Source organism: Lissotriton helveticus, chromosome 3_1 (assembly GCF_964261635.1).
Source record: "Lissotriton helveticus chromosome 3_1, aLisHel1.1, whole genome shotgun sequence".
Lineage (NCBI taxonomy): Eukaryota > Metazoa > Chordata > Amphibia > Caudata > Salamandridae > Lissotriton > Lissotriton helveticus.
Genome location: NC_136061.1, coordinates 1859568959 through 1859591005, shown reverse-complemented (window position 1 = coordinate 1859591005; position 22047 = coordinate 1859568959). Strand labels below are relative to the sequence as shown.

The 22047-nt window shown below is 45.0% G+C and overlaps 1 protein-coding gene across 1 annotated transcript in view; it reads left to right on the top strand.

Moving 5' to 3' along the window:
- Positions 1 to 22047, top strand: part of DRD4 (dopamine receptor D4) — a 271755-nt gene that overhangs the window by 191068 nt on the left and 58640 nt on the right. The window contains exon 2 of the mRNA XM_078684041.1: positions 4854 to 4966. Coding sequence (XP_078540167.1) covers positions 4854 to 4966 — 113 coding nt within the window. The remainder of the gene's footprint in view (positions 1 to 4853; positions 4967 to 22047) is intronic.

Here is a 22047-nt window from a genome sequence, read left to right as displayed (position 1 = left end):
GATGCAAGTAAGCCTGGTAGAAGTGACACAGTGAAATCTATGAGATTTCACTGCGTCACCTCTAGTAGGCAATGTCTCAATATCTTACGCTAGCCTCAAAGCAGGCGTAAGACTGACGCAGGCACATTTTAAATGGGACTTGCCCATGTGAAATGACCCATTGATGGAGTTGCGTCACTTTCGTGACACACTCGAGGAATGTGTCATTTTTGCGGCTACATATGCATCAGAAATACTGACATATCTGTAACTCATTGCGACATGATGTGTCATACTGTAAATATGACGCATCCAACATATCACAAGGAGGGCGCAATGAAAAGTGACACATTGCTGTTTTCAGGTGGCGATGCGTCACTTTTCATAAATGAGGGCCTGGGAATTTTTACAGTTAAATATCAACAGGTTTGACCAAAAAAAAAAAAAAAGCTTGTAATCTCTGGTCCGATTTACCAGTCAGAAAGGATAAACATCTCACACAGAATAATTCACTGAAGTATATTTGAGATCATGAATTTAATAAAAGCATCTACCTGGCTCCTTACTCTATTCATGTTGTCCCTTGACAATGAGAGACCTTCATGAACATATGCAAGGCATAACTTCCTTTCATTCTACTTGTGATTTAAGAGGCCACGCCTCAACCGTGTCTCAAGCAGGAAAAAGGCACGAATTTCATATCACTTGTAATAGGACCTTAGCAAGAAAAACACAATCTGATCTTTCTGATATATTGTTCCACTTAAAAAAATATGGGAAGTGTTTTATTAAAATATGTCTGGTCACTAACATATATAATAATACCATAAAACAATCCACGGAAGCTTTATCCAGTTCTTTTCTGCAGTTGCGGCCCGTGGAGGGCGTTCCGTGGGGCGGAAAGGTGGGGTGGGGGCTAGTAAACCCCGGAATATGGATGATTGCATGTAAGTAAATAGTTAAATGAATAAAACAAATTTCGTTGCGCGCCCTTCATTGCAAAATGTGATGCAGGGTGCGCTACAAAATCCGTTTTATACATTTAATTGTTTACTTACCTGCAATCATCCATATACCGGTGTTTACTACCCCCCACCCTGACCCTCCCCCGCCCCACATTTCAGCCCCATGGAACTCCCTCCATGGGCCGCAACTGCTTTTTAGTACATTTAATATCTTAGGTCATCCTAATGAAGGTGAGATATGACCCTGGTGAGTGAATTTACATACTCACACATAACTTACCAAGCCCTTATAATAAATGTATGCACTTATGCTGGTTGTGTGCCCATTTCTATGCAATTATACTGTCTCCAAATCAACCCCGGGTCAGATAGTGTGTACACCTTCACAGAGGAGTATGCAAGACAGAGCCATGGATCTGTGGGGGAGCATGCACTCCATCACTGTGTGCGTGAGATTGCCTTGATCCATTTGGGACTACACTAAGGACACCTTGAGCATATGTGTGATTCCAGACCGCACCCACCCTTTCCAGTCCCCTCAGGCTGCCTTCAAGTGAATTGTCAAATATTATCAGCAAAAAGAGCAAATGATGGACGGAATGCTGAACAAATCAAACATCCACCCTCAATCTGACTGGGGTGAGTAGTTGAAAAGTTCAGGCTGGACTGTTCCTATGAGGAGCAGGGTCAAGACATATGGCTTGGTCCAAACTAGGGTGGCATAGTGAGCGAAAGAACGATGGATTAAACCTTGATAGGGTGAGTGGTTGAACATTTTCAGCATTCGGTCAATCATCTTGGCCAAGGTAGGCCCGGTCGTGGGTCCCTTACTTGCTGTGCCACTAGATTCAAGCTAGACTGGCTGATATGGGGTGATACCCTGAAACCAGTCTTAGGATACTTGCTTCCATTCCAGGGAGGATCTGGCCTGGCAGTTCAGGCTGGACTCTTCCCATGCGGAGCAGGGTCAAGACGGATTTGCATATGGCTGGGTCAAAACTGGGGTAGTATAGTGAACAAAAGAATGATGGATTAAACCAAGATCTCTTGACTGGGGGGTGAGTGGTTGAAAAGTTTCAGCCCTCCGTCCATCATCTTGTTGTGTTTGCAAATATTATCAATGCTGCCAAGTGGACCTCACAATCTTTGTGCATCTTCTTTAGAACGTTTTGAAATGCCGGTGAGTTGGGAATTCCAAAACGATGCAGTATTATAAAAGAAAGGGATAAATAAACATAAGTGGCACTGCTGTTCTTATTCACTGACCTGTCTTTGTGCAGCCACACACAACTCGAAGGACCTCAATACTAGTGGTCCTTATGAGATGGTAAGACCAGGAAACAGCGTTACTGATACCGGGCGTCACAGTAACACCAGGTCCCAGTGTTAACAGGTGGGATTACAAGTTTCAATGGGGAAGAATAAGCAGGAATCAGTGTTTCAGCACCAATTCCTAGATGTTAAACCATAAACGTGTTTTTTTTATCGGGTACAAATTCTCCCACGTTTTTACCTGGTGAATCTGTTTCTGGTAACACTTTAAGGATTACTCCATTAGGAGATCCAAAGTGTTGTAATTCTGTACCACTTGTAATTTCCGATGTGCCAGTGATTCCCATTTCCATCAGGAATTCCAGAACTCTCAAAATGAGGGTGGAGGTGTGTGGTGCAGACTCTGCTGATAACCCTGGAAGATTCTCCCATTGTCTGCTCTTAAAGGTTGGTAAACATAAGAGGGTATCCCTAGGCCGCCTCTGCCCATGTGACCCATGTTTGTTCATCTGTCATGGGAGCATGCCATTTACCCATCATGTACCCACCATGTAAGTGAGGCATGCTCCTATGCAAGTGAGGGGACGCTCCCTTGTGAATGCACGACTTCTGCAGCAGCGGGCACACAGTGCTGTGACAGACGGGATTGGAATATAGAAATCTGCATTGCAAATGGCACCATATGCCGTTAGCACAGAAGGCACACTTTTGTCACTGAGACACTGGAGCCAGGACAGGGCTGAAAACAGTCCAGGCTGCTGTCTTACAAACTGCTTGGAGCTAAAGTCAGGCTGCTATCTTACAAACTGCTTGAAACTACATTCATTGTCCTGTTCAAATTCAACATTGTGATGTCTCTGTGACCCAACAGTGAACGTATGCATTAAAAATGGTTGTGACTTCTTGAAGGTGAGTTGGGAGTTTGTTTTATAGTCATGTTTTAACATTTATAATACATTTGGTGCCTTGCCAGGGGTATGAAGTGTTATGCATTTACGTAATTTAGGGGTCACCAGCTGCGACCCCTGGCTTGCACCTTGCGACCCCTGGCACGGCCTATGTGACCCCTGCCTCAAAGGTGGCAAATGTAGTACCAGTAACACAATGGCAGCTCGTCCATATAGATGTTGGCTTGGTCTCCACTCTCTTTGTTTTCTCTCAATTTTTAATCAAACTAATAGTGAATAATCTGTAAGCATGTGTGTGTGCGAGTGAAACGTAAGGTCAAAGAGTGTGTGATGTCACTTCCGCTACCCCAGGCATTTTGGTGACTAGACGTCCATGCGCTATATCAATGTACATACAGTACAATTCAAATACTGGCAAGTAATTAAGAGAAAAAAACATTTTGAAATCCTTGGTGTTCTAAATGTCTACATAGACAATATTCAGAAAACTATGTGGCCATGTTCTGCATGTTCTTTGCAAAACAAAGCATGCATATTCTTTGCTAGAACAATAAGTACAATTACTGTACCTTCTGAAAACAAGTGCAGGAGATGCTGTTTTTTTCAAAAAGAAGTGCAGGCGTTGAGATGCCAACAGGGCCTGTCATTTTTCACCACTGCTTATGCTTACAGTGTTGCCAAGCCTCTCTTTTCAGAGGGACAGCTCTATTTTTACTGTCCTATTGTTTTGTTTGGTGGTAAACACGGAGCTATCCTCCCAGACACCCCACGCATACCTTTGAAATATGAAAGAAGAAACAAACACTGCAACAATTGCCCAGCAGAAGTTCCTGAGCAATCTATCGAACAGCTCAATTTGAATGTAAAATGATAAAATGTACAGCTGAACTGCAAAAATTGAAATGTTAACAGAAATGTTTCTCTTTTTCTCCCTCTCTTCCCTCCTAACATTCCACACCCACCTTTGACTCTATCTAACTCTTTCCATCCTTTCTACCTTAATTCCTTCCCTTATAATTTATTCTCTTATTCTTTATAATATGCTTTTCTCTCCTTCTTCCGATTGGGTATTTCCGGCCATCTTGCTTATCTCTATTCCACCATATTTCTTTCTTTCCTGACCATCGCACACTTTATTTTCAAATCGTCTCACCTACGTCGTGCACTCCGTATCTGTGCTCTCTGCCTTGCTACCCCATGCTTGTTTCCTTCCCCTGTTCTTTTTGTTCCACTGGTCATCATTACACATTGCATTCCGCCTCTAATCTATGTGGCTTATTAATACATGAATTTTCTGGGCTGTCTACAAATTTATTTTCTCCTTTGCTCTTCATATGTCATTTTCCCCTACCATCTTGCCATTACCTTTCTTCTTTGTCTTGAGCTTATATCTTCATGTTTTCTTATTTCCTCTTGACTGTTTCTTCCACCTATCCACTTAATTGCACTCTACACGTATTCTCTCCCTGTCCTGTTTCTCTCCCGCTCACTCCCTCCATCTGTGCTAGCACCTTCCTACCGTCTACCTACAAACTCTCTGCCTTTCTCTGTTTCCTCTTTGCTTCATGCATCACTTCATCTACTTGGTCACTGCTTTTTCTTCTACCTTGTGCACCCCACGTGATGTCAATCTCAATGTGTGCCACTCTCCTTCTTACCCATCTTTATCACTGGATCTATCTTCCTCTCCGAACTCTCTCTCTCCATCCCCATGTTCCTGCTCTTGCAGTTCCGTGATGGAATCTGGACCTTGGGCCCCATCCTCTGCGATGCACTAATGACGATGGACGTGATGCTGTGCACTGCCTCCATTTTCAACCTCTGTGCGATAAGCGTTGACCGGTGAGGCTTTTTCATTGTATTTGTTTAGAAGTAGAGCGATTCTTTGAGTGCTTACTGTTCAGTCTTTGGGTTATACGTTTACTGACGAAGAAGAAGGTGGAAGAAGAAAATTAATCACCGTCTTAGATGCTACAGAGAGTGTTGACTCGAGGGTTAACCCAAGGGAACATGGAGGATTTAGGGATGGTCATTCTACTCACGACCATTCTGTTAGCCTAAGGTCTCTAGCTCAGAAGTTGGTAGGTCTAATAAACTATTTCTTTTGCTGTTTTGTCGACTTTCGAGCTGCATTTTACCTAGTGAATCGTGAAATATTGTTAGATAAGTTAGGAACATTATAAATTCCCATTGGGCTGTTGCCTATTCTGAGGGAACTCCAGGGAGACAATGGGACCAGAGAGGAACTTGATAATGGAGGGATTCTGCACTGCTTCATGGGCCTGAATAGAAGGTTGAAGAACATTGGGCAACGGTGATGTTGTCTCAAGCTGGCTCAGTGCCTTATATTTCCAGTGCCTTATGTAAACACAGCCCACAACCCCACATCATACAATGCCCACTATACCAGCTCCTCGGTTGCCAGATTTTCACTAGCCACCTGTGTTAGCTCTACACACTGTCACTGGTGCCTGTTTCTCACAGTGACCCCTGCTTCTCATAACCCCTATTCACGATGCCAGTCACAGACTGCTGAGCAATGTCAGTGCAACGCCCAGCTACCAACTAATGTAGGGGCCCCATCATTTTGCGTGATGCCATTGAGTCTATGTATCAGAGCTCCATATTAGTCGGAACCTTTCATGCTGTCTAACACTGCCACTACCTCATTCTGCCTGCCAGTTCCAGCTCTCCACACCACTCGCCGGTGGTTAATTTGTAAACAAATTAATGCTGGGGCTCTAATCAGTAGGCAGCTTGCACCAGCTCATTTCTCCTGTTAGCGCTGCCTAAAACAGAACCACCTATTTCTCATGAAAGTGGAGATAGGATAAGGCATAATGGCCAGAGCTGAAGACTTCGGTGCTGAAGAACCATGTTCGAGTCTTGGCACCAGCTCAATATCCTTTGATTCTGGGCGAGCCACTTAATGTCGCCGTAAATGAATGTGCCCTTAACTGGTGCTCATGAAAAGCACCAATGTTGATGATTAAGTGCTGGTGCTGAGCACCAGAAAACACCAGCTTAAATTAAACAGTGCTACTCACTCTACTTATCATTTCTGCATTGCCACATCACCCTGCGGTGCTAGTTCCTCGCTCTGCCTATCATTTCTGGCTCATCACAACACCCCCAGTGCCAGATCCTTGCTCTGCTGATCATGCCTATCTCCTCATGCCACCCCCAGTGCCAGATCTTTGCTCTACTGATCAAGTCAATCTCTGCATGCCACCCCCAGTGCCAGTTCTTTGCTCTGCTGATCATGTCTGTCTCCTCATGCCACCCCCAGTGCCAGTTCCTTGCTCTGCCTATTACGTCTGGCTCCTCATAGTGCGGGATATGAGGCAGAGCTGAAAAGCTTCTTCGACTGGCTGAATACCCGTTCCCAGGACATCAAGTTTACCATCCATTGGGAAAGACATACCATCGATTTTTTGGATGTCACTATAAAGACATTAGATGTTCACCCTCTACAGAAATCCAGCCGAGCGCAACACCTTATTGAGATACACCAGCCACCATACCCGAGGCCTCCGGGACAATCTACCATTTGGCCAATTCCTCCGGATCCAGAGGAATTGCTCACTAAAGAATTACTTTTTTCGTGAATCTGAAAACCTTATCACTCGCCACCCAAAGAGACCATCCAAACCATGTGGAATCTCCCTGAAGTGGTGGGCCAATTTAAATACACACGATGTAAGGCATGCAAGATGACCATCGAAACAAAGACTTTCTACTACAAACAACACACCATAGAACTTAAGGCCCACACAAACTACAATTCAAGTGACGTAATTTATGCAATTTTATGTCCATGCAATCAGTTATATGTCAGGCAGACAAGACAAAAAGTCAAGACACAGATCCTGCAGCACTGCAGCAGGATTCGCTGTAACACCACGGGTGCACCATTAGTGGAACATTTTTTGGCCCAAACACATTCACCAGAATCCATTAGCTGGTTGGTACTTGAGAAGGTGTCTCTGGGAGCTAGGGGAGGGGATTTGGGTCCCATCTTAAACTTAAGAGAGTGTAAATGGATGTATCTTTTAGACACTGTGAATAATGGGCTCAATGAACTTGACGGCACAAATCCCCAATTAGCCTGTTTGACCACTGAATAACTGTATACTGTATTAGGTAGAGTGGGGGGGGGGCTAGACTTTTGTTAACAACGTTGATCTCCAGCCATGTCCACATGTGTTTTTTTCTTTGAAAATTACTACTCTACGATACATCTAGGCTATCAGGATGTTATTTGCCTAATGAGGACATGAAATGGGGAAGTTTTTTGACACAATCATAAAGTTGCATTTGTACCAAAAGTAATGTCCACACTTGTTTCTATGTATATCTGTTTGATTGATTGCACTATGGTCAATCCGGTAGTCTAAATGCATTGGGGGACTGATAAATATGCCGGAAGGTATTTCCACACTTGTACTTATGCATATCTTTTTAATGTATTGCACGATGTTGTATCCGGTGCTTAAGATGCATTGGGACACCAAAAAACGTGCCACGGTGTGATCCGTCAATGCTAAGATTAAACTCTTGTACACCAGTATAGTTATTATATGTTCCTTTTGTATATAAAGTCTGACCATCTTAATATGTACAGTACCCTCACACAGGACAACATGCTTACCCCCTGTACACAAGTACTGGCATGGTATGTTTCCCATTGTATATATACTGTTATATGTTCGCATTGTATATAAACTGTGACCAAACTCAATATGTACAGCACTCTCATGACATGAGTAAATTTTGCGATACAAAAGGGTGTGGTGATGGACGGAGCATCTGAACCAATCAAACATTCACACCCAGTCAACAGATCTGGGTTTAATCCATCACCATTCTTTAGCCCACTCTGCCACCCCAGTTCAGACATGGCCATATGCAAATCAGTCTGACCCTGTGCCTCATGGGAACAGTCCAGCCCGAACTGCCAAGCCATTCCTTCCCTGGACCGGAAACAAGCTTCCTAGGACCGGTTTCTGGCATTTCAGCTGTCTTCAGCCAGGCTTGCTTGAATCCAGTGGCAAAGTGAGCAAGGGACTCACGTCTAAGCATACCCTGCCAACTTATGGCAAACAAAGCGGTACAAAAGGGGGTGGTGATGGACGGAGCATCTGAACCAATCAAACACTCACACCCAGTCAACAGATCAGGGTTTAATCCATCACCCTTCTTTAGCCCACTCTGCCACCCCAGTTCAGACATGGCCATATGCAAATCACTCTGACCCTGTGCTTCATGGGAACAGTCCAGCCCGAACTGCAAAGCCATGCCTTCCCTGGACCGGAAACAAGCTTCCTAGGACCGGTTTCTGGCAGCATCACATACAAATCATCTTTGACGTAACTATGTTGAGACGCCTTGCATTGACATAAAATTACCTGGATTATAAATCTGTTTACCCCTTATCTCGCACTTAGTAACATTTGAAACTTTTCAGGCTACGGTTGCCGCTCGCTAAATAGGCACTTGTATTCATGGCTTCTTTTCCCCTAGACATGTCTTACTGGAATAATCTTTTCCCATTGGCTCACAAGAGACGAGCCTCTCTGATAATATTTAGCGTCGGCACCGTTCTGTGCACGCATGCCACGCTGCTGTTTTAAATAGCATGTACAGCGGCACTCGCAATCACTCTTGAGCCTGACGGCCACATTGAGGTAAGTGAGCTGATGTCTGGTGCTGCATTTTGTTCCCTGTATGGATCGAGCCCCTCGTGGTTGAAATGCATTTTTGAAAAAAGCCAGGCACGGACAAATCCTTATTGCTGCGTTGGTACTTCTGCTTTACGTTTGGCGAACAAAGCGGTACGAAAGGGGGTGGTGATGGACTTGGCATCTGAACCAATCAAACACTCACACCCAGTCAACAGATCTGGGTTTAATCCATCACCGTTCTTTAGCCCACTCTGCCACCCAAGCTCAGACATGGCCATATGCAAATCAGTCTGACCCTGTGCCTCATGGGAACAGTCCAGCCTGAACTGCCAAGCCATGCCTTCCCTGGATCGGAAACAAGCTTCCTAGGACCGGTTTCTGGCATTTCAGCCATCTTCAGCCAGGCTTGCTTTAATCCAGAGGCAAAGTGAGCAAGGGACTCACGTCTGAGCATACCCTGCCAACTTATGGCGAACAAAGCGGTACAAAAGGGGGGTGGTGATGGATGGAGCATCTGAACCAATCAAACACTCACACCCAGTCAACAGATCTGGGTTTAATCCATCACTGTTCTTTAGCCCACTCTGCCACCCCAGTTCAGACATGGCCATATGCAAATCAGTCTGACCCTGTGCCTCATGGGAACAGTCCAGCCCGAACTGCCAAGCCATGCCTTACCTGGACCAAAAACAAGCTTCCTAGGACTGGTTTCTGGCATTTCAGCCGTCTTCAGCCAGGCTTGCTTGAATCCTGTGGCAAAGTGCCAGGCTTGCTTGAATCCAGTGGCAAAGTGAGCAAGGGACTCACGTCTGAGCATACCCTGCCAACTTATGGCGAACAAAGCGGTACGAAAGGGGGTGGTGATGGACGGAGTATCTGAACCAATCAAACACTCACACTCAGTCAACAGATCTGGGTTTTATCCATCACCGTTCTTTAGCCCACTCTGCCACCACAGTTCAGACATGACCATATGCGAATCAGTCTGACCCTGTGCCTCATGGGAACAGTCCAGCCGAAACTGCCAAGCCATGCCTTCCCTGGGCCGGAAACAAGCTTCCTAGGACCGGTTTCTGGCATTTCAGCTGTCTTCAGCCAGGCTTGCTTGAATCCAGTGGCAAAGTGAGCAAGGGACTCACGTCTAAGCATACCCTGCCAACTTATGGCAAACAAAGCGGTACAAAAGGAGGTGGTGATGGACGGAGCATCTGAACCAATCAAACACTCACACCCAGTCAACAGATCAGGGTTTAATCCATCACCCTTCTTTAGCCCACTCTGCCACCCCAGTTCAGACATGGCCATATGCAAATCACTCTGACCCTGTGCTTCATGGGAACAGTCCAGCCCGAACTGCAAAGCCATGCCTTCCCTGGACCGGAAACAAGCTTCCTAGGACCGGTTTCTGGCAGCATCACATACAAATCATCTTTGACGTAACTATGTTGAGACGCCTTGCATTGACATAAAATTACCTGGATTATAAATCTGTTTACCCCTTATCTCGCACTTAGTAACATTTGAAACTTTTCAGGCTACGGTTGCCGCTCGCTAAATAGGCACTTGTATTCATGGCTTCTTTTCCCCTAGACATGTCTTACTGGAATAATCTTTTCCCATTGGCTCACAAGAGACGAGCCTCTCTGATAACATTTAGCGTCGGCACCGTTCTGTGCACGCATGCCACGCTGCTGTTTTAAATAGCATGTACAGCGGCACTCGCAATCACTCTTGAGCCTGACGGCCACATTGAGGTAAGTGAGCTGATGTCTGGTGCTGCATTTTGTTCCCTGTATGGATCGAGCCCCTCGTGGTTGAAATGCATTTTTGAAAGAAGCCAGGCACGGACAAATCCTTATTGCTGCGTTGGTACTTCTGCTTTACGTTTGGTTGTTATTTGAAGGTCGGGTAGTCTGCTGGCCTTGAATTATGTTTTTCTAATCAGTAAGATGGAGCTAATGAACACTGTCTTTCGACAGACTAACACGGCGAGGCCAAGTCCTCAGTGCTGTGCTGGGGTCCTATCCCCATTTAATTTACGGTTGCTGAGTGGCACTTTGTTAATCTAGCGACTATGGTTGGCATGCCAAATTTAGGATATCGCTTCAGATTATTTTTTTATAAACGTGACTAGTGGCACAACCAGACATACATCTGGTAGACTTTACACATAATATATGTTTAGAAAGCCATGGTTTTATTTCGAGGCCCAAGGGGCTCGGACAGGATTTTAGCGAATGAATAGTTACCACCTCCCACGCAAGGAAGGTCTCTTTTTGGATCTACAGATACGTTTCTGCACGCTCATGTATGTTGTCCAGTTTGTTCACGGAGGACTATGGGAGTCCTAGGTTGTTGATGTAGACATGTCAGACTTATGCCAAGAAGCCTTTGACATTGTTCTCTTGCCCCGTTCTCTTGTTTTATGGAAAGTCGGAGTCGATCCAGTAACTGCGAGTGATTGATTAACCCACTGCAGAAGCATTTCTTTTATTCTTTTGAACCAGTGAGTAATGGTGATTGATATGCTTATCCGTTGGTTTTTAAGATTAAGACGTTAGGTATTTGACCTTTATTTCTCCCTGACCCCAGGAGCTATTCGAGCCCACGCCTTTTGACTGCGCAGCGGAGTTATCCTGCTGTTCTCCTGAGTAGCTATCAGTTACCCCTTTACTAATAGCATTCACACTCATTTTCTTACACTATGTCCCTTCCCTCACACACTGTTCCAATTGTTCACAGGTGCTCTTCCCAGCCTTGTCCTGATGAAGACCCTACCGTGAGGACTGAATTAACCCTCCTTCATAGGGGTCGAAACATTGACGACACACACCTAAACCACAAGCTCTGACGACTAATTTCCAATTAGTTGATGTCTATTAGAGTTATGTGTATATTCGAGAACAATTTACCTGTTTCAGGCTGGAAAGGTTATACCATGTACAATTGATGTATGTATGTCACATCATCACCTCTTCCCTGTCTTTCACCCACACGTTTTTCACTTGATTCCCAACCTTTACCCTTTCCTACATCAAGAGCACTGTAAATACGTATCGCACTGTAAATTGCTTGATGAACTCAGTTGCCAATAATAACCAATGCTTTGAATAAAAATCACATTGAATGTGAAGAATTAATACAATAAATTGGATTCATGCATTACATGAAAAGAAGGCCTGGTGAATGCTACTATATTTATTGTTTGTTACAAGTGTTGCTACCGCGACCACTTACTTATTGTACTCCTCATACTACCAGGCAGTGGCAGTTGGTTACTCTGCCTATACATTCCATACTCCTTACATTACCCATCAGTGCCACCGATGCAGGATTCTGCCATTGTCTGCCACTGCTTTACGCTACCCATCATTGCCATTGACCCTTTACAGCAGTGTCAACTTCTCACACTTTCCTCATGTGGATCAAGCCTGTTGTAGAGGTTGATGGGGTAGTTTAAACTTTATAACCATACCATCTTTGGCCTCTCTATTGAGGTGGCTGATAGTTTGCAGAACATGTTTTTAAGCAAAAGTTACTTATATTCCTGTGTTCACTTCCCACAGCCTCTCATTTTGCCATTATCTTTCTTTTTACTTCAACTGCTCTTCCTGTTTCCATAGCGGTATCCACACTCCCTGCTGCTCAACCTGATAATGTCAGCCCATTTTACGCACCTTCAACCTTTCGACTCTCGTTTCCACTTTTCACTCCATAGTTCTTGGAGCCTTTCTCCCCTCAAGTGTTTTTCTGCATTTTTTCTTCCTCCATCTCTTCTGCTGCCTTCTCATCCTTGTGCCCTTCAAAAGCAGAGCTGCCCTGCCAGAAGGTATTTGTATAACAGGCATCAATAATTCACTTATTTGAAGATTCTCTCAGATGTGATATTAAAAAACGGCTGAATGAAATACATATTTGCCTATGATCAAAAGTTTGGTCAAGTATAGAAGCCAGGGTTGATCCCATATTTTCTAGTTCCACATTGTGCAATTCAACCACTAGATAGGTATCTCGTTCTCTCGCACGTTTTACATCAAATGTTAGTGCTTTGTTTTTAATTCTTCGTGAATGAGTTTAAGAATGTGAGTAGCATGCAGAAACTTCATAAAAGTTCAGCTCATTTTTGGCTTGAGGTTCTAAGACAGGTATCTGGCTTGCGCCTGGCTTGAGCTTTCCGTGGCTCACCCACCTTTACTGAGCATGCCCTCCTGCGCAACTAGAAGTGGGTGAGCCACTTTGAAAGCATTTGCACCATCATACACAAACAAAAGTGAAATTGGTCTACTGAACAGTCTTAATGTTTGAATACTGCTATAATTGTGATTATTTTATTATGCACTTTGAAAGTATTTGCACTGTTACCTTTTCTTTCTCTATTCCCACACCCTCTATGGCTTGTATAGGATCTGTGCTGGATTAGGTACCTGCTGATAGAATGTGTTTATTTCTACTTGTTTGTGTTTCTGGCATTGTTTGCACTTGTCTTTAACTCACCTTGAAAATTGGTGAATTAAGTTTCGTTTGCACTACATAAATAATGAATATAAATAGAGAATTATCAACGTCCTGAAGCAGTTTTGATCCTGATCCTGGTTTCCCTGTCTGTTTTTGCCATGCATATTTTTTTTTTATTTCATTTATTTGAATAATTGTGCTATACAGTTTCCATATTTACCCAATTATAAAATATCGATCCAATATGTTCAATACCGGCAACACCAATGTATAACAAAACTCTATTAAACATCAACAGGCCCAACATTGAACACTTCAATAACTCACCCGATGCCCCTCCACAACACTTTACATGAACACAATGGTCCACCTTCCTCACACGATGTGTGCAAACAGTCTAATCCTAAAAGTGCCAATTACGCTTCACTACTCACACCCAATGATATGACCAGTTTGTCCATTTTAGCAGTCACCGGGAAAACTTAACCCACCAACCACTTTTTTTTTCTCGTGGCTCCCCCACAACATAGTGCACACATGCAACTCCCCTCTCCGTCCAGCCGGCCACTTCAGCCCCAACCCTTCCAATTTTAGCCCATGTTAGTCCATTGCTGATAGGTGTCTCTGGTCTTTCTAGACTGAGGCTTCACGGTGGCCTAACATCCGGAGGATCATACAGCAGCCTAATCATTTTAGCCCATGTCATGAGATTTCCAGCTAATCTGTCATCCTTCGTAGTCTGTTCCATGGCCCATTATTTCATGCTTTGTGTCCATTTATAGATTTTTTGGCAGCCACACAGTAAGCCAGTGCATGACTATTTTCCTGTTTGCGAGAACCAACCCCAGCAGTGAAACCTTCTGGCCATTCTCAATTTTATCGTCTTGGGCCGCAAACTCACCAGACAATGCTGAATAGTTGGCTGTAAGTCTTTATCTATGCAGAGTGCAAGTTTAGCCAGCACATCAACTACAAAGCCCCACCCCTCGGCATCGCTAGGTAAGATGCATGAAGTCCCCCCCTTCCTTCTGACAGCACAGACATCTACAAGAACACCCTAGATAAATTCTGCTGAACTTGGCAGGGGTCAGGTAAATCATGTGCACCTAGTTATGTCGAATAAGTTAAAAACTGGCATTACTAGACACCTATTTCACTCCCATAAACGTCTTGTCCCTGTCTGCATCCCTAATGATATCAGTAACATCCTCCTGCTATCCATATGGAGGACTGTGTGCAAAAATGTGATACATTTTCTGCACTTTGACAGTGTGTGCATTTTGACCATGATTCAAGTTGACGTAGAACCTCTGGAATCTTAGGCAAACATTGCATTTTTGTTGATTTCCCTATGTTAAAAAGTTCTTATGCATCAGCAAAGTTCAGAAACCACGAGGATCAACCATGAGGTTACAGATCGGCAACAGTCTAGCAGCCTTCCATTTTGAATTCTCCCCGACATGCTGTGAGCAATGTGTATATCCGCATGTCTTGCACAAACAGATCTTGCCTAAGGACCCTTTTAATTACCCATACTGTGCAAACCTTTCTTATGATAAACGGGAAGTAGGAAGAAACACCACCGCCCTGCATCAACGAGCTATCCAGTGCCTGGTCTCTAGACAGTCCCCACAGCAGTCTCTTTTCCCAGTTATCCACTCAATTACCGGAAAGACGGTTTCGGCTAATAGCACCTTAAGTTCTTTACAGCTGTGGAAGCACATACCACATGGGTCAGACATTCCTTCTTATAGTTTTTTTTTTTTAAACCTTTATTAATAACACTAGCAGCCCGCCCCAGCGTTGCCTGGGGCAGAAGGGGGCAGGGGGCTGCATTTTTTGGCCGGGGCAGAAGGGGGCTGGGGGCAGCATGTGGTGGAGCGAGCAGAGGTAGGTGTGATGTACCTCACGACCCCCGCAGCCCCGACCCCCTGTGCTGGCAGATTGCTCCTCCACCCTGCTCCGCTCCGTTCTCGGCCGCCCTCAGCCCTCAACCGGTCAGCTCTGCTCCGCTCCCCTACGCTCGAAGTGCTGCAGCTGACGGGACTCCTCCTTCTCCTTCTTGCCGTCAGAACACGGACACGGACCACCTCCCGCTTTAGCTAACAATTTTGCAGTGACCTTCAGGGTTAGATTTTGTTTGAAGATGTTCTGTACACCAAGTGATCCAATTGCATTCTTCACATAGGGTTCCCACTGGAGTTTCTTTTGTCTTGCATGCCTTGCCCCATCATTGCTTTAAAGAACCCAGGAGCGGCTTCCTTCAGTTTTGCATAGTACCCCAAAAACCAAACTTTCAGCATATTGGGTTATTTGCAAAGGCCACATTCCAGCCGTATTTGAGAGGATGGTGCAGTGTCAGGGAGATTGACTAGATGTCTGTAACTTCTTGTTTGTGATTTGACCAGCAAAGAGGAGATGCGATTTTTAAAAGACAATGAGCCGTATGTGAGTATTGGCATAAATTTGGGTTTGATTACTTTTTAGATACCAGTAAGGTATGGACCGCCCATCTTAAATGACAGTTTTTAAAAGCTCATTATCATTGACAGGGTAGATTCCATTAGGATGGAAAGGTGTGTAACATGGGAACCATGCTGATCTAATTAAAGTAAATGTCCATGTATTTGAGCATTGCCACTTGTTCCAGAACGAAATTGTTCATCGAGAAATTTAATTTACAGAACATCTGATTCTGGCACCACATATAATGATTTTAGTTTTAGTATGAGTGGCTTTGAGTTTGATTTCCACACAATAGAGTGAAAGTGCCGCCAGAGATCACTGCAACCCTACTGCTGTGTGATCGAATAGTAAAGCATCATCCACATACTGGAGTTAGTGGATGTGATGTGGGACCCGTCAAATTTAGATGGAAAAGTGCAGGATGAGGTCAAGGCTATATTTATGTCCGCCAGATAAAGGTTGAACTACAGTGGGGGAAGGATACAGCCTTGTTTTAAATCAGAGGTAGTCCAGATTTTAGGGTTTGTGACTATTAGCCGTGATTTTTACTTTTATCCAAGTTCTGGTATATAGGCGTCTGATAGCTCGTAATAGATCTTAAGGGATGCCCCAGATGGACAGCTATGGCAAAGTCTCCGCCTGTCCACTTTATTGAAAGTGGTGCAAAAATTGATGGACATGACATAAAGCAAAGGGGCCTTTTTGATGTTGGTGGCTTTGATCAGAGAAGAGAAAATAATCAAGTTGTCTTTGGTGCCTTGCCCACGCCTTAAACCCGACTGAGTGATGGATATTAGAGCCTTAGTGTTGGACCATTCCTCTAGCTCATTGTTCAAGATGTTTCTGAAATAGTGACCCTCCACATCAATGAGGGCCATAAGCCGGAAGTTGGCTGGGTTGTTGCATGCACCTTTTATGTGGATTGGAGGTAGTATGGCGCCTCTCCAGCTGTCCGGCACTGCATTCCCCCACTTTTATTTCTTGAAAAGCAGGCTAAGGGTTGTGCTATCCCCTGGAGCAGATTTAAATATTCTCATGGGCAAGCCATTTGGGCTCGGGGCCCCAGCTGCTCGGAATGAGGCCAGTACACATATAATTGAATATTTGCAGGAGATTCAGCCCATTGTAGATAGTTTTTATTAAGGTGATCAGCTTTTTCTTCCTGCAGAAAGTCCAGAGCACGACCTTCTTCAGCAGTGTTGTCCAGCTTAGAGATGTAGTTCCTCCACTTAGTGCCCAAGACAGTGGTCAGATCTTTCAGTTTGTTTTTGCTCAATCTTTTCTTGACAAGGTTAAAACATTTTGCTGAGTTTTTGTTTTCAAAGTCTCGTGGAGTTCAGTCCTTACTGTTTCTTCATTGCACCTGGAGATTTCCCAAGCTTTAGACCTGTAGGCCTTCCTTTCTTCCCAAATTTTGTCCATTGTAGTACCGGGATGCTTCATCGCATGTGCATCTGTGAGCTTCCTGTCTTTTGGTCCTTGTCAATGAATCTGTTAGTTAACCTAGTCAGCGATTGAACGCAGTTTGCATGCGATGAAGATGATTTCCTAGCCTCAATGTTGTAGTAGTTCTCTCAGCTCATCTAAGGCTGCAGGTGAGGGAGTGGTGGACCATTTTATTCTCAGCAGCCCACTAATTCTCTCTTCCATGCTGATTGTTTGAATTTGTGGCAGTCTTAGGATAGCCTTGTGGAGAGTGCAAGATAACCTTTCCATGGTTGCTCATCAATGTATGGTGGACTTGGAAGATGCTTGCCCATGTGAAGTGAAGTGTTGGGTGGATATCCAGATATAATCTATTGAAGAAGTACAGGCGCTCGTCATATATCCTGGACCCCTCTTCCATTTAGGGTTTTTAGATCCAAGACATTCAGGGAGAAAGCACATTTCTGACCAGCCTTGTCCTTCTTTGATAGCCTTACGCTGATCTACGGAATGTTTGCCATGTTGTCCTCTTCTTGTTGCCTGGGATGAGGTTCTGTTGTTTCAAGGAGGAACATATTGAAGTCGGCTTCCAGGACCCACATATCGGCAAGATGCTGTTGTCTTAGGCTTTTAATAGTTTTCAAATTTCTCCAGTGGCTATTTTCTTCTTGGGCTGTTGGGGATTTATATAGATGTTTACAATAATAAGTGCCAGAGCCTCTCTTCCATGCCCTGTGGTTGTCACTGTTACCATCACAAAAACAAACACACCCATTCCACTTGCAAGGACTCTTACTTCAGGCTCCAGAGCTTTGTGCATCAATATGGAAACTCCACCAATGCCTGTCCCCCTTTGGTCGAAGGTTCGGCCAGAGGTCAAAATTAATTGTGATCCTGCCAGGACGTAGTGGTCAACTGCCAACTTTCCTGTAGGCAATTTATATCCTTTTTGCAGATTTCTTCCATTACATTGGTATTGTTCTGGAGGGTATATAAACCACGAACCACGAGCAAATTTGCACATTGTGATTAAATCTTTGTGTATTTGTAATATTGGGCTTAATGTTCCTTTGCATCACTCTTTGATTGAATGGAGTTCAACTGGAGTTCCCCATCTGCTAGCACACCTTTTTGTTGGCTGCTTGCTCCATTTGGGGTCTTTTCTTGATTTCCTGCCTGGGACTGATAAGCCTTGCATGACAATTCAGAACAAGAAAATCACATAACAGTTGTCCCGCCCTAATTAGAGCAGAGCAACTGTCACTATGATCTGGTGGCCATGTGAGGCCAAACCCCTAGGTCAGAGGTTTCCGATGGTGGGGGCAGCTGAGGCTTTGTTGTTCGAAACCCTATGGCTACCCCACCTCTCCACAAGTTTGACATGGCAAGAGCATCGCAAATTTAACGCGGTGCTCCCAATCCATCACAATCTAAATGATCCTCAAAGTGTTTTTCTTTCTGTGCTGCTCCTTTCTCCAACAGGTTGACATGGAATTCTTATCCCTGTAAGCAATATGGCATCCATATGTGGGTGAGTGCCCACGTGATTGTCTCCTCCCCGTGAACCATCTGTTTCTAGAATTCTGTTCTATCTGCTTGATTTTTATTACAACGGCAGCTCCCTTTTTTATTAATTGCATTTTTTGTAATGGCTCAAATGGACAAAAATGCAGAAAAACTGCTTAAAGGGCACAAACGTAGCTTCATTGGTTAAGCAGGATGGTTTCAAGCATTTCCATCATTTTGTGTATTCTGTGCGTGAGATTTAGTCTATTCCATGAATAGGAGCCACCTTTAATTAAGGAGAGGCAATAATCACATTGTGCACTGAGTCCCGCTGCCTTTGGAAGTCTCACGTTAAAAGGAAGAGAGAATCTCCAGACACAAACATATACTGCATGCTTAATCTCTAAAAAAAAGTATTAAGTGAAATAGAACCAAACAGATGAGGGTGTGTCAGGAGTGCATTCTATCGTTTTGAAACTCACGACCATAGAAACAGACATCCTCATGACCAAAAGACTCCTGCTGTACATACTGTGTGCTCAAAGATTAAAGGGTGCCCTCTTTGTTCACTTTTAGCGCTGCTTTGCATTGGGAGTGAAAGGCTTGCTTCTGTTTTATCAGTAATATCTAAACTTTCATTTTTGCTCTCTGAGTTTTTGCTCCACTGAAGACTAAACCTTGGGCCATATTATCAAGAAAGGGTGATACATTATCGCCGCTTTTATCGGCAGGAAACTGCCATTAAAGCAGCGATAATGGGCTTGATAATATGCCCTTGTGAATTCTCATAGAAGCCCAGGTTCTGGTGTTAACCTGGGCTTTTATGGAAATTCACAAGGGCATATTATCAAGCCCATTATCGGCGCTTTAGCTGCAGTTTCCTGGCGATAAAAGCGGCGATAATGTATCGGCCTTTCTTGACAATATGGCCATAAATGTGTAAAACTTCCTTTAAGTACTCATCATATTGGCAACCAGAATGAGCAATCAGTGGGATTCAAGGGGTGTTAGTTTTAGACAGGCACAGCAGCGCACCCAACAAAATCGACATCACAAGCATGTTTCTGTAGCTTCATTACATGTGGCGCCCCCTGAAAAAGCATCATGGAAACAGCACAACTCTAGAGGCTGTTTCTGTATCATACATGAAGCAGAGACATGGAGCATGTTCATAGTGTCCACCTGCCCACCACAGTTACACTAAGTTACGCATGGTACCGAAGGACTGCTGTTTCGCACCAGCCGCTTGCTATGTGAGACTCAAGTTTCTCATGGACTTTATTAGTGTTTTGCAACATTTTTATCACACAAGTGTAGTCTCATCTAGATCCCAAATAGTGTGCTAGCGATAGCTCGTCTGGTTTCTGTTGGCCTCTCCCCGAGACTTGGTTGGAATAAAAATGTCTCGCAAAAGCTGTTAACACAGATGTATTCCACACATTTTTCCTCTCACTGTGAATCTATTTGGACCAATCTAAAGCAATTTTTATGAATACGGCACATGATTTTAACTCCTAACTGACTTGACACATAATTTCCATAATCTTTAATTGGGCTGAGGGGCCACGCGCCCCTTGTTTTCTGGACCGTTTGTTTTTATAATACCAAGAGTGAATAATAGGAGGAGCTTGGCGGGCATCCGAGATGGCCGCGTGAGCACAGCGCTCCCCGGACCCCCGCCGCTCCCGGCTTAATATCCTGCTTTAATCCTGATTTTTGCGAGGATTCATATAGAGGACGTTGGGCTGATCTACCTGGACCTTTCAGAAACTGATTTGGACATCGGGTGCCTGAATTATGTTCGATTGAACTTTTGGGCTCCGCCCTCGACGTGCGCCCGGGACTGGGTGAGGTTCGGTGGCCGTCTTGGAGTTGAACAACAACGGCAGGGGGATTGGTCTTGTGGGTCCCCTTCTTAAGTTTCGGTTTCGTTTCTGCCTCAGACTGGGACACTGGTGAGAGGGTCGGGCCAGAGCTGTGGCCGGGACACGAGTAGGTTGTCTGGCCCTTGGCTGCACTGTTCCTGGAGTGGGCTGCCTCTATCCTGGTGATACCCCTCTTGTAGTCCTTTGGTCCCGGGGCCTCCATTTCTGGTGCCCGGTCCGTCGACCCTGGTGACTTTACTCGTGACGCATCTTCAAAATGGCGGGCAGAGGGGACCGAGAGACGCGCAAGACGAAGACACCTCTGCGCGGGGGTCCGGTTCAATCTAATGTTATGGATCGTTATACCCACTCTAAGGGGTCCCCCGGAGCTGCCCTGCCCGGTCCCATTGCGTCCGACCAAGTAGTGGATGCGTCGACGGAGCCCTCCTTGCAGGACATCATGGGCGCCATTTCTGGCATGAGGGAATCCATAGGCCAACAGTACGAAACCTTGGCCCACAAACTTGACACTGTGGCAATTGAGGTGAATTTGATTCGAGCCGATCTCTCCAAGACGAACGAAAAGGTGAAGTCGTTGGATATCAAATCATCCAGCCTCACGACGGACGTCTCTGATATCCAGACGGAGATTGGCAATCTCCGTAGGGTGAACGATTTCATGACCCGGCGCTTGGAGGATTTTGAGAACAGGGCACGTCGCTGTAATGTTCGCGTGGTTGGTGTGCCGGAGAATCCAGAACCCCACTCGGTTGATCTCCTGGTTGAAGACCTCATCCAGAACCACCTTTCTCCGTCTGGCCTTAGTAAATTTTTCGCAGTGGAGCGCGCACATCGTGTTCCGGGGGGCCAGGGCAAGCCAGGCGCCCCGCCGAGACCTATTGTTGCAAAGCTTTTCCACTATAGAGATCGGGACGCTATCCTGCAGGCCTCGCGGGTGAAGGGCCCGGTGGCCTTTGAGAATGCCACGGTGAACTTTTATCCGGACTTTTCCCAACAGGTCCAGAAGCAGCGTATGGGATTTCGTGGTGCCAAGAAGCGTCTTAGGGACATGGGGATGCGTTACGCAATGCTTTTTCCGACCAGGCTGCGGGTGGAGTATAATGATCGAACTTTCTTCTTTGATCGGCCAGATGCTGTGAATGACTGGCTAGACTCCCTGCCTCATCGACCTCCTGAGACTGAGTCCGAAGCCCACCCGGGCGGTGCTGAGGGTGGCGTAGAGAGCTGAACATTTCATCTTTGACTGATGCCTTGTTTTGTATAACTTCTCCAGGGATGTAAGCCTATGTTCCTCTACCTCACATGTGTTTTGATGTATGATCTTTTTCTCGTCATTGGTTTGATCGGGGGGCGGGTGGGACAGAGCCTTTCCTCCTCCGGGGTCTTTGTGTAGAATAGGGGTTCTTGGGCGACAGGCACACTGCAGGTTGGGGTGGCTTTTTAGCTTTTTGCAGGGGTGCAGGGTGGGGGGTGTTTTCTTGTTACCTGGGGGGTGGGTGGT